Here is a 13,861-nt window from a genome sequence, read left to right on the forward strand (position 1 = left end):
CAATCAATCCGGTTACAAACACATGACGTCAATCAAAAGCTGGACAATAACTTTACTCTAGAGCGGCTGTAAAGCCAGAACTATCTCTGTTACTGTAATCTCCTGTTATCACTGTAAAGCTGCTGTGAAACACTGTTAAAAGCACTATATAAATAAAGGTGGCGTGACTTGACAAACAAGTGGATTCTACACAATTCCACGTGTTCTTCTATCGAAGCTGTAGGTTATTCAGCCAGCAATCACGTCTGCTTTACTTTAGGCACAAGGTATGTTGAAACATTAAGGCAAGACAGTTTTGAGGTCTATTTTTCTTCCATAACATCAGAAAAGTGGAAAGAAAACATCCGAAAATACTCTTTATTTATTTTATTGCATTTGATCTATTTGTGTCTGTAGATTTCAATCACGATCCATCTCTTTAAAGACAGCGAGTTTGAGTCAGAAATCTCCACTTCTGCAGGTCTTTATGCGTATCTATATTCAGACATTTTATTCCTAAAAATATGGTGAAAATGTATTTGACTTAAGAAACTCTAGTTTTAGTAAATTGTACCCCTATTGTACTAATTCATCCCCTCTTTGATTTAACTGAAACAAGGGAACAAATGATTATATCATGCGCACAATTTAGTAAAACGAGGGAACTAATTATTATATCTTAATCACTATTTAGTTAAGTGAGCAAACTAATTATACTTTGCGCAAGATTTAGTAAAACGAGGGAATTAATTATTATATTGCACGCAAAATTTTGTAAAACGAGGAAATTAATTATTATATTGTGCGCAAAATTTTGTAAAACGAGGGAATTAATTATTATATTGTGCGCAAAATTTTGTAAAACGAGGGAATTAATTATTATATTGTGCGCAAAATTTATTAAAATGCGGGAATGAATTATTATATTGTGCGCACAATTTAGTAAAACTAGGGAACGAATTATTATATTGTTCGCACAATTTATTAAAACTAGGGAACAAATTATTATATTGTGCACACAATTTAGTAAAACTAGGGAACGAATTATTATATTGTGCACCAAATTTAGTAAAACGAGGGAACAAATTATTATATTGTTCGCACAATTTATTAAAATGCGGGAATGAATTATTATATTGTGCGCACAATTTAGTAAAACTAGGGAACGAATTATTATATTGTGCACAAAATTTAGTAAAACGAGGGAACAAATTATTATATTGTTCGCACAATTTATTAAAATGCGGGAACAAATTATTATATTGTGCGCAAAATTTAGTAAAACGAGGGAACAAATTATTATATTGTTCGCACAATTTATTAAAACGCGAGAACAAATTATTTTATTGTTTGCACAATTTATTAAAATGCGGGAACGAATTATTATATTGTGCGCACAATTTAGTAAAACTAGGGAACGAATTATTATATTGTGCGCACAATTTATTAAATTGCGGGAGCGAATTATTATATTGTGCGCACAATTTATTAAAATGCGGGAACGAATTATTATATTGTGCGCACAATTTAGTAAAACTAGGGAACGAATTATTATATTGTTCGCACAATTTATTAAATTGCGGGAACGAATTATTATATTGTGCGCACAATTTATTAAAATGCGGGAACGAATTATTATATTGTGCGCACAATTTAGTAAAACTAGGGAACAAATTATTATATTGTGCACAAAATTTAGTAAAACGAGGGAACAAATTATTATATTGTTCGCACAATTTATTAAAATGCGGGAACAAATTATTATATTGTGCGCAAAATTTAGTAAAACGAGGGAACAAATTATTATATTGTTCGCACAATTTATTAAAACGCGAGAACAAATTATTTTATTGTTTGCACAATTTATTAAAATGCGGGAACGAATTATTATATTGTGCGCACAATTTAGTAAAACTAGGGAACGAATTATTATATTGTGCGCACAATTTATTAAATTGCGGGAGCGAATTATTATATTGTGCGCACAATTTATTAAAATGCGGGAACGAATTATTATATTGTGCGCACAATTTAGTAAAACTAGGGAACGAATTATTATATTGTGCGCACAATTTATTAAATTGCGGGAACGAATTATTATATTGTGCGCACAATTTATTAAAATGCGGGAACGAATTATTATATTGTGCGCACAATTTATTAAATTGCGGGAGCGAATTATTATATTGTGCGCACAATTTATTAAATTGCGGGAACGAATTATTATATTGTGCGCACAATTTAGTAAAACTAGGGAACGAATTATTATATTGTTCGCACAATTTATTAAATTGCGGGAACGAATTATTATATTGTGCGCACAATTTATTAAAATGCGGGAACGAATTATTATATTGTGCGCACAATTTAGTAAAACGAGGGAACAAATTATTATATTGTATATTGATTATTAAATTATTATATCCCTTTACAATTTAGTAAAACGAGGGAACAAATTATTATATTGCGTGGAAAATTTTGTTAAACAAGGAGATTAATTATTATAATTATTATATATTATTATATTGCGCACAATTTAATTAAAACGAGGGAACAAATTAGCAAAGCGTGCTCAGTAAGGTCACTCGTTAATTCGTGGCCACGATATTCACATACTTGTGTAAGGATGTCATGTGCGGGTCTCTGTAGTTTTCTGTCTGTTCAATCAATCATTTATTTATAAAGCACTTTAAAAACTATAAAAGCATACCAAAGTGCTCTACAATAAAATAAACATTTTATACACAAAGAATGAAAATGAAATATACAAAAATAAGTGAATACATTTTCTGATTTATGATAAAAAAGAGAAATCTAAAATCTCCTCTGTAAAAACCTTTAACTCTAGTGTCAATAAAATCAAACAAGAATTATGAACCCGGCTTTATCCATTGTTCCGATTTATATTCTGGACGGATATGCAAACGTGCATATTTCATTAGAAAAAAAGCTAATTTGCATATTTAAACATAACATGCCAGAAAACCTGTAATGGAGAAAATTTGTAGTGTAATTACTCAGCTTGGGGAAGTGTGGTGTTGTATATTAGTTCATATATTTAAGGGTCTCTTTTGCCTTAAACAGAGATTATGATCATGTTTAGAGCGTTGATGAGTTTACAGAGATAAACAGAAATGAAAGCATGTTAATGAGAGCGAGTTTTTCATCTCTCGTCATATTCCCGGGATGAAGAGTGTGATGTGGAGATGAAGACGTGTTGTGCGGGTCTGCTGTCTCTGCTGGCGAGTGTGTGCTCTGAGATCTGGGGATCAATCCAGCAAACACACGCAAAGAGGAGGAACTCAGAGGCAAACTGTGCAGTGACTCATTAATCAGCTGTGTGTGTGTGTGTGTGTGTGTGTGTGTGTGTGTGTGTGTGTGTGTGTGTGTGTGTGTGAGTGTGAGTGTGAGTGTGTGTGTGTGTGTGTGTGTGTGTGTGTGTGTGTGTGTGTGTGTGTGAGTGTGCGCATGTGTGTGTATATGCAATATTATTGGAATCACTTCTTAAAATGATAATACAGTTCAGCGCAACATGTGCAGCACAAGTCTCATATCGGCTACATACATTTATAATAAGAACATTATAATTGTGTGTTTGGGACGTGGCTTTTATTGGTGAGACTTTTGTTTTGGTAATCAGGCTCTCAAAAATTATATAAAAACTTGGATTTAGATTTATCAGCCGATATATCGGTTATCGGCTTTCAAATATAAAGAATTATCGGTATCGGGCATTTTTTCATATCGGTGCATCTCTACATTAAAACCAAGATTTAATATTACAGGAAACATGGCAAACGTACTTCTTATTCAGAAGCTAAAGAAAATAAATATGTTTTTAAATGAAAACCTTAAAAGTGAGTTTAATGTCATTTAATGTAAATTATCGGTTATCGGTAATTTGCAACATATCGCTGCATCTCTAGTCATGCTAATGCTAATGCTAATGCTGGAGTGGTTTCTGCATGAATCAGTTTCAGTGATAAAGCGAGAGTTTCTCTGACATCACTGCACTGTTTCAGCTTCAGGAATGTGTGTGTGCGGATCTTACCGATGTGTTTGCCGTACATGTGGTAGTAGAAGCTGAAGCAGTACGCCGGCGGGCTGGTGATGCTGTAGGGATTCTTCGGCGCGACGTTAAACGCAGGACTCAATAATCGAGCCGTGTCGCCCTCTTTACGAGGTCTCGAGGTCTCGATGTACATGTAGAAACCTGGTGATCACACCCACACACACGATTTAACACAAGCCTCAGGTGGCAAAATATACTTGACTATAATATATATGACTAATATACAATAAACTATTATATAGTCGCTGTCGGGGGGAAATCTCCTATCTCCAAAACTGCTGCTTTTCGGGAAATAGGAAAAAACACTGTATTTGAAATAATTAAACACTGTAAACTACTGACATACGTGACAAACACACTCTTCTCCGCTCCTCAAACACATAAAACATCAGCCTTTATATATATAGTGTTTCTTGAGTGAAGAAAACGCTGTACTTATCAAAACAAACAGTCTTTATTCACCATCGCATTGCAGACAAGCAGAGACACTCCACTTCATTCATGATAGAGGTGGGCGGAGTTATGAGGTTTGATTGACAGTTTGAGGAGCCAATGGAGTTACACGCTTCAGTCACAAGCTCTTTTTAATACTTTTTCATCGGTTAAATATTTGCAAATCCCACAGACAGACGTAAAGGGTGACCGATAGTAATGATTTTTTACAAAAAAAATACAATTTGTGAAATATGGAGATATGAGGTTGCTGCCCGACAGCGACGATATATACATAAATAATATAATAATTAAATATATAAAAATAAAATAGTATTATTATACAAAAAAATATTTAAATTATGATAATAATACATTTATTCAAATTCAAAATAGCTTTATTGGCTGAGAATAAAGAATTCATAAATATAGGAGGGACTATTTGTGAGAAACATAATTTTATATTATTTATACACTCTAAAAAATGCTGGGTTGTTTTAAACCAAATTTGGGTCAAATATGGACAAACCCAAATGTTGGGTTAAAATGAAATTATAAAATGTACAGTTGAAAGTGAAAGTTGAAGTTGGGTTAAAATTTTAAATTACATTTTTAACCCAACTTTTGGGTTTGTCCATATTTGACCCAAATTTGGGTTAAAACAACCCAGCATTGTTTAGAGTGTATACTATGCATTTATCTGACAAAATTATTTGGTCAAAAAAGGCTAAGTACAGCAACAGGTTTTATTTAACTAAGCAAAAAATAAAATGCATTGAAAAACAAAAAGCTGATAGGAAAATAACCATAAATAATCAGTTATTAATATTTACTTGGGTGGGTCTCTCATAATTAAAAAATTATATTGCACAATTTGTCATGTTTCATAGCGCTATTTTCACAAATAAAACAATCGACTCCAATCACAACTACGCAGTTTGATTACAAAATCTTTGTCACATTTACAAACAATTTCTGAATGTCAGTATTCCTCTTGTAATGTGTGTGTCGTTCTTCAGAGCCTCGTCTCACTGGCAGTCGGGCTGAAAAACCCTGCAGCCAACATCAAACACAATCTCCTCTCTTGAATTTGATGAGCAATAATTAAAGTCTCTGTAGGACTCTTGATGTTAATAAAACGCCGGACAGTTTGGAAGCATCAGGGTGATTAAAGCGAATGTATTATTTACACGGGGACCGTCGAGGACGTGTTAACCGGCGCTCGCTCCCTCCGGAGTAAAAATACATTTCAAAAAAAATAAAAGGAGTTCATCCCGATTCATTCACATCCGGCACTGGCATGCATTGTCTCAGTTTGGGAATAGACAACCTCATTTGGAAAGCCGAATTTCATCTGAATGAAATCACTCCGAGTGGTAATTGGAACTCGGCCGCGGATATGAATGAAATTCAAGATAACTTCAGAAATCAACATGAGGATTTGGGCGCGAGTCTCTCGGGTGGGATATTCCAGAAGTTTCCCTCCGGAAAGAAGATAAGCTTCTTATGACAAAATGACCATTTCGTAAAGGATTGAGGGATCGTCGTACGGACAGGAGGGTTACCCACACACACACAAAAAAAAAACGTTGGGTTACACATATTGGGTCACTATATTGGGTTATTTTTCAAAAAATGTTGGGTCATTTTTAAAATCGATGGGTAATTTCTAGTAATAACCCGGTTGTTGGGTTAAATACGTATGTTGTATACTGTTGTGTATTTTGAATTATGTACACAATTATGTATAGGCTATATTTACATTAAATGCTAGACTCCCCAATATTTAGTTTGTAATTAAAAAACAATATTTGTTAAGACATATTTCATGTCTTATACAAATAGACAATCTGTATTTGAAAACAAAGTGTATTTTATTTATTAAAATAATGTCATAAGTAAAAATAAATAGTTAACTTAACTGTTGGGTTACTTTTAACCCTACTGGCTTTTAACCCAATGCATTGTGTTAAAATAACCCACAGTTGGGAAGGTGCTGCTATACCGCCACATACACTGTTAAAAAAAAGTTGCTGCTTTTATTTTTTAAGTACAATCAACTTGGATGTTTAAGTCATTTCAACTTAAATTACATTAAACTGACTTAAAAAAAAATTGTTGAATCTTGAATAACTTATAAAAAAAGTTGAAAATTGCTTAACTTATTTTGATGAGTTAAAGCAATGTAAAAACATATGTTGTCATAACTTATTGATCATCATTTTTTACAGTGTAGTTGGGTTAGTCGTTGGGTTATTTTTAACCCAGCATTATTAAGTGAGTACCCTGCTTTGAGCCGGCCCGGTCCCCGCTGGGACCCGTGTTCGGGGTGTATTTGGTGTCGCGGGTCGCGGCGCTGTGTCTCATCCAATCAAAGTCGTCGTTCTTGTCCTGAGTGAACATGCAAATGGGCTCCTCTTCAAAGCTGCAGTGAAACTCTCCTGGAGAAGAAAGAAGAGCAGGGTTAGTTCAGCATTTACTCATCCGCGTGCGTCCCAAACACATATGGACGTTATTCTGTGCAACTGCAAGAACCTTTGAACTGCTCTATTCACATAATGAAGGTGAACGGAGCCGTTGTGGATGATTATCAGTCTTACATTTGAGTCTGTCTCTATCATAGCTCGTTTCCGCCACAGAATAAAAAATAAAAAAGGTAATTGCGGCTTTTTATCTATACTTTTACACGCAATTCTGAATATAACACAATTGCAACTTTAAATCTCGCAATTCTGACTTTATATCACGCAATTCTGACTTTAAATCTCACAATTCGGACTTTATATCTCGCAATTCTGACTTTCTATCATGCAATTCTGACTTTAAATCTCGTAATTCTGACTTTATATCACGCAATTATGACTTTATATCACGCAATTATGACTATATCTCGCAATTCTGACTTTATATCTCGCAATTCTGACTTTAAATCTCGCAATTCTGACTTTATATCACGCAATTCTGACTTTATATCTCGCAATTCTGACTTTATATCTCGCAATTCTGACTTTAAATCTCGCAATTCTGACTTTATATCTCGCAATTCTGACTTTAAATCTCGCAATTCTGACTTTAAATCTCGCAATTATGACTTTATATCTCGCAATTCTGACTTTAAATCTCGCAATTCTGACTTTATAACACGCAATTCTGACTTTAAATCTCGCAATTCTGACTTTATATCACGCAATTCTGACTTTAAATCTCGCAATTCTGACTTTAAATCTCGCAATTCTGTCTTTATATCTCGCAATTCTGACTTTCTATCATGCAATTCTGACTTTAAATCTCGTAATTCTGACTTTATATCACGCAATTATGACTTTTATATCTCACAATTATGACTTTATATCACGCAATTATGACTTTATATCACGCAATTATGACTTTTATATCTCACAATTATGACTTTATATCTCGCAATTCTGACTTTATATCTCGCAATTATGACTTTATATCTCGCAATTATGACTTTATATCTCGCAATTATGACTTTATATCACGCAATTATGACTTTTATATCTTGCAATTCTGACATTAAATCTCGCAATTCTGACTTTATATCTCGCAATTCTGACTTTATATCTCGCAATTCTGACTTTAAATCTCGCAATTCTGACTTCATATCACGCAATTCTGACTTCAAATCTCGCAATTCTGACTTTAAATCTCGCAATTCTGACTTTAAATCTCGCAATTCTGACTTTATATCTCGTAATTCTGACTTTAAATCTCGCAATTCTGACTTTATATCTCGTAATTCTGACTTTAAATCTCGCAATTCTGACTTTATATCTCGTAATTCTGACTTTATATCTCGCAATTATGACTTTATATCTCGCAATTATGACTTTATATCTCGCAATTATGACTTTATATCTAACGATTCTGACTTTTATATCTCGCAATTATGACTTTATATCACGCAATTATGACTATATATCACGCAATTATGACTATATATCTCGCAATTATGACTTTATATCTCGCAATTGTGAATTTATATCTCGCAATTATGACTTTATATCACGCAATTATGACTTTTATATCTCGCAATTCTGACTTTAAATCTCGCAATTCTGACTTTAAATCTCGCAATTCTGACTTTATATCTCGTAATTCTGACTTTAAATCTCGCAATTCTGACTTTATATCTCGTAATCCTGACTTTATATCTCGCAATTATGACTTTATATCTCGCAATTATGACTTTATATCTAACGATTCTGACTTTTATATCTCGCAATTATGACTTTATATCACGCAATTATGACTATATATCACGCAATTATGACTTTTATATCTCGCAATTATGACTTTAAATCTCGCAATTCTGACTTTATAACTCAGAATTGCGAGATATAAAGTCAGAATTGCGAGATAAAATGTCGCAATTATCTTTTAAAATGTTTTATTCTGTGGCGGAAACAAACTTCCATATGTTTCTCACTGTGTCTCGCTTGAAAAATACTGCACAAGACAGTTATGAAGCCTTTTTGACCTGATAGTGTCCGTGTGTGTTTGTAAAAGAGCATCTCAGAGACTCTTCAACAGCATGAGGGCGAGTACATGACGACAGGTCTGTCATTAACACACACACACACACACACACACACACACACACACACACACACAGTACAGGGACATTCAAAGTGACAACAACAGACCCTTGTGGAATCATGTCTGATTTACTAAACACTCTTCATATCTCACACTCATCTGGAGGAACAAGTCATTGGCATTCAGCAGGTGTTGTTTGTTGATAAATATTCATTGATTTTATTAAAATCCGCGCCGCGACCTTCGGATGGGGAGCAGCCTGGAGTGCTTTTTGAGTAAGTGGGCTTACGGTCCCTCGCTGAAGACCAGCGCCTCTCGACTCCTGCACTCGCTTCACTACGGGGGATTTAAATAGAGTTTTTACCCCTGATGACCAAACTAATGCAGGAGATCAGGAGGACAGAACCAGCAGACGAGAGAGAGAGAGAGAGAGAGAGAGAGAGAGAGAGAGAGAGAGAGAGAGAGAGAGAGAGAGAGAGAGAGAGGGGGAGTAGAGACTCGGCAGAGAGAGAGAGAGAGAGAGAGAGAGAGAGAGAGAGAGAGAGAGAGAGAGAGAGAGAGAGAGAGAGAGAGAGAGGGGGAGTAGAGACTCGGCAGAGAGAGAGAGAGAGAGAGAGAGGGGGGGAGTAGAGACTCGGCAGAGAGAGAGAGAGAGAGACGAGGAGTAGAGACTCGGCAGAGGGAGAGAGAGAGAGAGAGAGAGAGAGAGAGAGAGAGGGAGAAAAGACTCGGCAGAGAGAGGGAGAGAGAGAGAGACGAGGAGTAGAGACTTGGCAGAGAGAGAGAGAGAGGGGGGAATATTTCATCTGGGATTCTTTCATGAAAGTCATGAAAACAACTAGAGAACAGGTGACTAACTAAAACTAACCAGACACAAGAAGGAAAGAATAGAGAGATAGATGGATGGATGGATAGATAGATAGATAGATAGATAGATAGATAGATAGATAGATAGATAGATAGATAGATAGATAGATAGATAGATAGATAGATAGATAGATAGATAGATAAAGAAAGAAAGAATAGTGTTAAATTAATACTTACTCAGATGAGGATTGACTGGAGCTGTGAAGAGAAAAAATGAAAAAGAGAAAAAATATAATTTATTATAATCAACTTTATATGTTCCAAATTGACCCTAATTGGATTTAATTTAATTACGAAAATCACTCTACGAAATCAAAACCTTTAATATTCACACTTCTCACACATTACGAAAAATAAACATGAGAACATATGATATTCAGATAACACTTTACAACAAGGATCCATTAGTTGAGACTTTTCCTCTAGTTTGTGGCGTTCCTCAGGGCTCGGTTCTGGGGCCGCTGCTGTTCTCTAGGGTTTCCTTCCTCAGACCTCTATTCGTTGAAAGTATTTTTTTTTTGCCGATGATCTTCAGTTTTATTTGCCTGTGAGTTTAGATAAAACATGTTCTCTGGACGTGAAGTACATGAATGTTAAAGTGACATTAAACTCTGGAATAGTCTCCCACTCCACGTCAGGTCAGCTTATTCTTTGCCACTTCTAAGATTTTAATTTAAAAACGGATTTATTTTCTTTAGCTTCTGATTAAGACATGTTTGCCATGTTTCCTGTAATATTAAATCTTGGTTTTAATGTAGAGATGCACCGATATGAAAATTTTGGCCGATACCGATAACCGATAATTCTTCATATTTGAAAGCCGATAACCGATATATCGGCCGATAAATTTAAATCCAAATTGTTATGTATTTTTTGAGAGCCTGATTACAAAAACTAAAGTCTCACAATTAAAATCCACGTCCCAAACACACAATTATAATGTTTTCATCATAATTTTATTAAGGCTACATGACAGACATGTTGCACTGAACTGTATTTTTCTTTTTTTAAGTGATTCCAATCATATTTCAAACAATTCAAAAGCATCATGTTGAACAGTGCGCATCTGAAGCGTCTCAGCTGAAGGAAATAATACATTATTTATCGGCTTTAATATATCAGCCCAATTTTCTTTTCAGGCCGATAATGTTAACATTAAATAAGTGGCTGATATATTGTGTATCCCTATTTTAATGACATTATTGTTGTAAAGCACGTCTGTTGTCTGTAAATGTGCTATATAAATAAAGTTGCTTGCTTGCTGAAAGTACAACTGTTCATTGTTAGTTCATGTCAGTTGAAAATAACATTAACTAAGATTAATAAGTGATTTAGAAGTATTTTTCATTGTTAGCTCATATTACCTAATGAACCCTTATTGTAAAGCAATTTTTGAAACAACAACAACTATTTTTATAGTATATTATAACATATAATATAACAAACTGTGATTTTTTTTAAACATTGTAACTATATATATATATATATAAATAATTTTAATAATAATAATAATAATAATTCCAAACAGAAGTGTGGAAAACCTTGACAGCATTTAAACGCCTCCATCATGAGCATAAATGTTAATATAAGCACCAAACGAATCACCTCAGCAGGTTTAGCGTGTCTGTGATCAAAAGAGTGTGTGAAACTACAGCAGACACACGTGACGCGTGATCAAAAACACACTTCTGACTCCCTCCGGCTCAGATTACCGCTGTGATTGTTTTCCACTCATAACTGACCGGCGATCTCCAGAGAAACATGAATTAATTATCGTTAACATTTGGATGTGATGTAACGTCATGAAATGTTGGCTTCTGGATTAATGTGCCTCACAAAAATGATGAAATGAGCCGCGGACGGTAAACGAAAGCAAGAGGAAAAACAACACAGACAATCTGAGGATCTGATAATACATTTAAATATAAATGTATATAGCCTATATGTATATATTATATATATACACTCACCTAAAGGATTATTAGGAACACCACACTAATACTGTGTTTGACCCCCTTTCGCCTTCAGAACTGCCTTAATTCTACGTGGCATTGATTCAACAAGGTGCTGAAAGCATTCTTTAGAAATGTTGGCCCATATTGATAGGATAGCATCTTGCAGTTGATGGAGATTTGTGGGATGCACATCCAGGGCACGAAGCTCCCGTTCCACCACATCCCAAAGATGCTCTATTGGGTTGAGATCTGGTGACTGTGGGGGCCATTTTAGTACAGTGAACTCATTGTCATGTTCAAGAAACCAATTTGAAATGATTGGAGCTTTGTGACATGGTGCATTATCCTGCTGGAAGTAGCCATCAGAGGATGGGTACATGGTGGCCATAAAGGGATGGACATGGTCAGAAACAATGCTCAGGTAGGCCGTGGCATTTAAACGATGCCCAATTGGCACTAAGGGGCCTAAAGTGTGCCAAGAAAACATCCCCCACACCATTACACCACCACCACCAGCCTGCACAGTGGTAACAAGGCATGATGGATCCATGTTCTCTTTCTGTTTACGCCAAATTCTGACTCTACCATCTGAATGTCTCCACAGAAATCGAGACTCAGACCAGGCAACATTTTTCCAGTCTTCAACTGTCCAATTTTGGTGAGCTCTTGCAAATTGTAGCCTCTTTTTCCTATTTGTAGGGGAGATGAGTGGTACCCGGTGGGGTCTTCTGCTGTTGTAGCCCATCCGCCTCAAGGTTGTGCGTGTTGTGGCTTCACAAATGCTTTGCTGCATACCTCGGTTGTAACGAGTGGTTATTTCAGTCAAAGTTGCTCTTCTATCAGCTTGAATCAGTCGGCCCATTCTCCTCTGACCTCTGGCATCAACAAGGCATTTCCGCCCACAGGACTGCCGCATACTGGATGTTTTTCCCTTTTCACACCATTCTTTGTAAACCCTAGAAATGGTTGTGTGTGAAAATCCCAGTAACTGAGCAGATTGTGAAATACTCAGATCGGCCCGTCTGGCACCAACAACCATGCCACGCTCAAAATTGCTTAAATCACCTTTCTTTCCCATTCTGACATTCAGTTTGGAGTTCAGGAGATTGTCTTGACCAGGACCACACCCCTAAATGCATTGAAGCAACTGCCATGTGATTGGTTGATTAGATAATTGCACTAATGAGAAATTGAACAGGTGTTCCTAATAATCCTTTAGGTGAGTGTATGTATATATGTGTTCCTAAAAGGCCATTTTCCCCCTGGATTTATTGTTAAATCTATTCAAAATTAGTAAATATAACAAAAAAACCTGTCTTTAAATATAAATTTTAATACAAATATTTATAACAGTGTTAAAAGTAAATGTTCTGCTAATACATGCAATGAGCAGATTCTCTTTCAGCTCAACTTCTGTCAAAATCGAACAACAGCTTGAACAGAATCTTCAAGTTAAAGTTAGTTTAAAAAGTGAATTAAAAAGTGCCTGTAATAAAGTTTGACCTGCATGACCCGATCACAATCAAATATGCATGTGAATGATTCACCGAAATACATAAATGCATTAAGACTGACGCTTTACAGTCTCATTATAAACTCTGAGAGCTTCACAAACATTTCATGCAAGTTTCATGCTCAAGAAATCACTTACAATCTCACATTTATTATTTGTGCATGTAAACGGAAGGAATGCAGTAATGGAAAGTTCAATAAATTATTCACATTATAAAAGGAGGGAAGAGCCGTTTGAGCTGGTGAACCTGTAAAGTCTTCACCGCAGTTTTATTGCTCAAAACAACAGCCGAACACTCGCAGTGAACCAGGTAAAGGTCAGAGTAACTAACGCCTCTTGTTTCAGTGAGTCTTTTCGCTGTAAACACAATCTAGAGCGCCATGAAGACACACAGGAATCGATTTCTGTCACGCTGGATAGATGCGGCGCATCGGCGTAACCGCAAACTTTGTTAATGCGGAGTGATTCATGAAATGCTTTTGC

The 13,861-nt window shown here is 35.4% G+C and overlaps 1 protein-coding gene across 1 annotated transcript in view; it reads right to left on the reverse strand.

Moving 5' to 3' along the window:
- Window positions 1–13,861, reverse strand: part of LOC130082309 (MAM domain-containing glycosylphosphatidylinositol anchor protein 2-like) — a 137,184-nt gene that overhangs the window by 16,858 nt on the left and 106,465 nt on the right. Inside the window, exons 10-12 of the mRNA XM_056247163.1 lie at window positions 10,088–10,108; window positions 6,769–6,924; window positions 4,031–4,192 (exon numbers count right to left, since the gene is read on the reverse strand). Coding sequence (XP_056103138.1) covers window positions 4,031–4,192; window positions 6,769–6,924; window positions 10,088–10,108 — 339 coding nt within the window. The remainder of the gene's footprint in view (window positions 1–4,030; window positions 4,193–6,768; window positions 6,925–10,087; window positions 10,109–13,861) is intronic.

This window comes from Rhinichthys klamathensis, unplaced genomic scaffold (assembly GCF_029890125.1).
Source record: "Rhinichthys klamathensis goyatoka isolate OS25496 unplaced genomic scaffold, OSU_Roscu_1.1 h1tg000043l_1, whole genome shotgun sequence".
Classification (NCBI taxonomy): domain Eukaryota; kingdom Metazoa; phylum Chordata; class Actinopteri; order Cypriniformes; family Leuciscidae; genus Rhinichthys; species Rhinichthys klamathensis.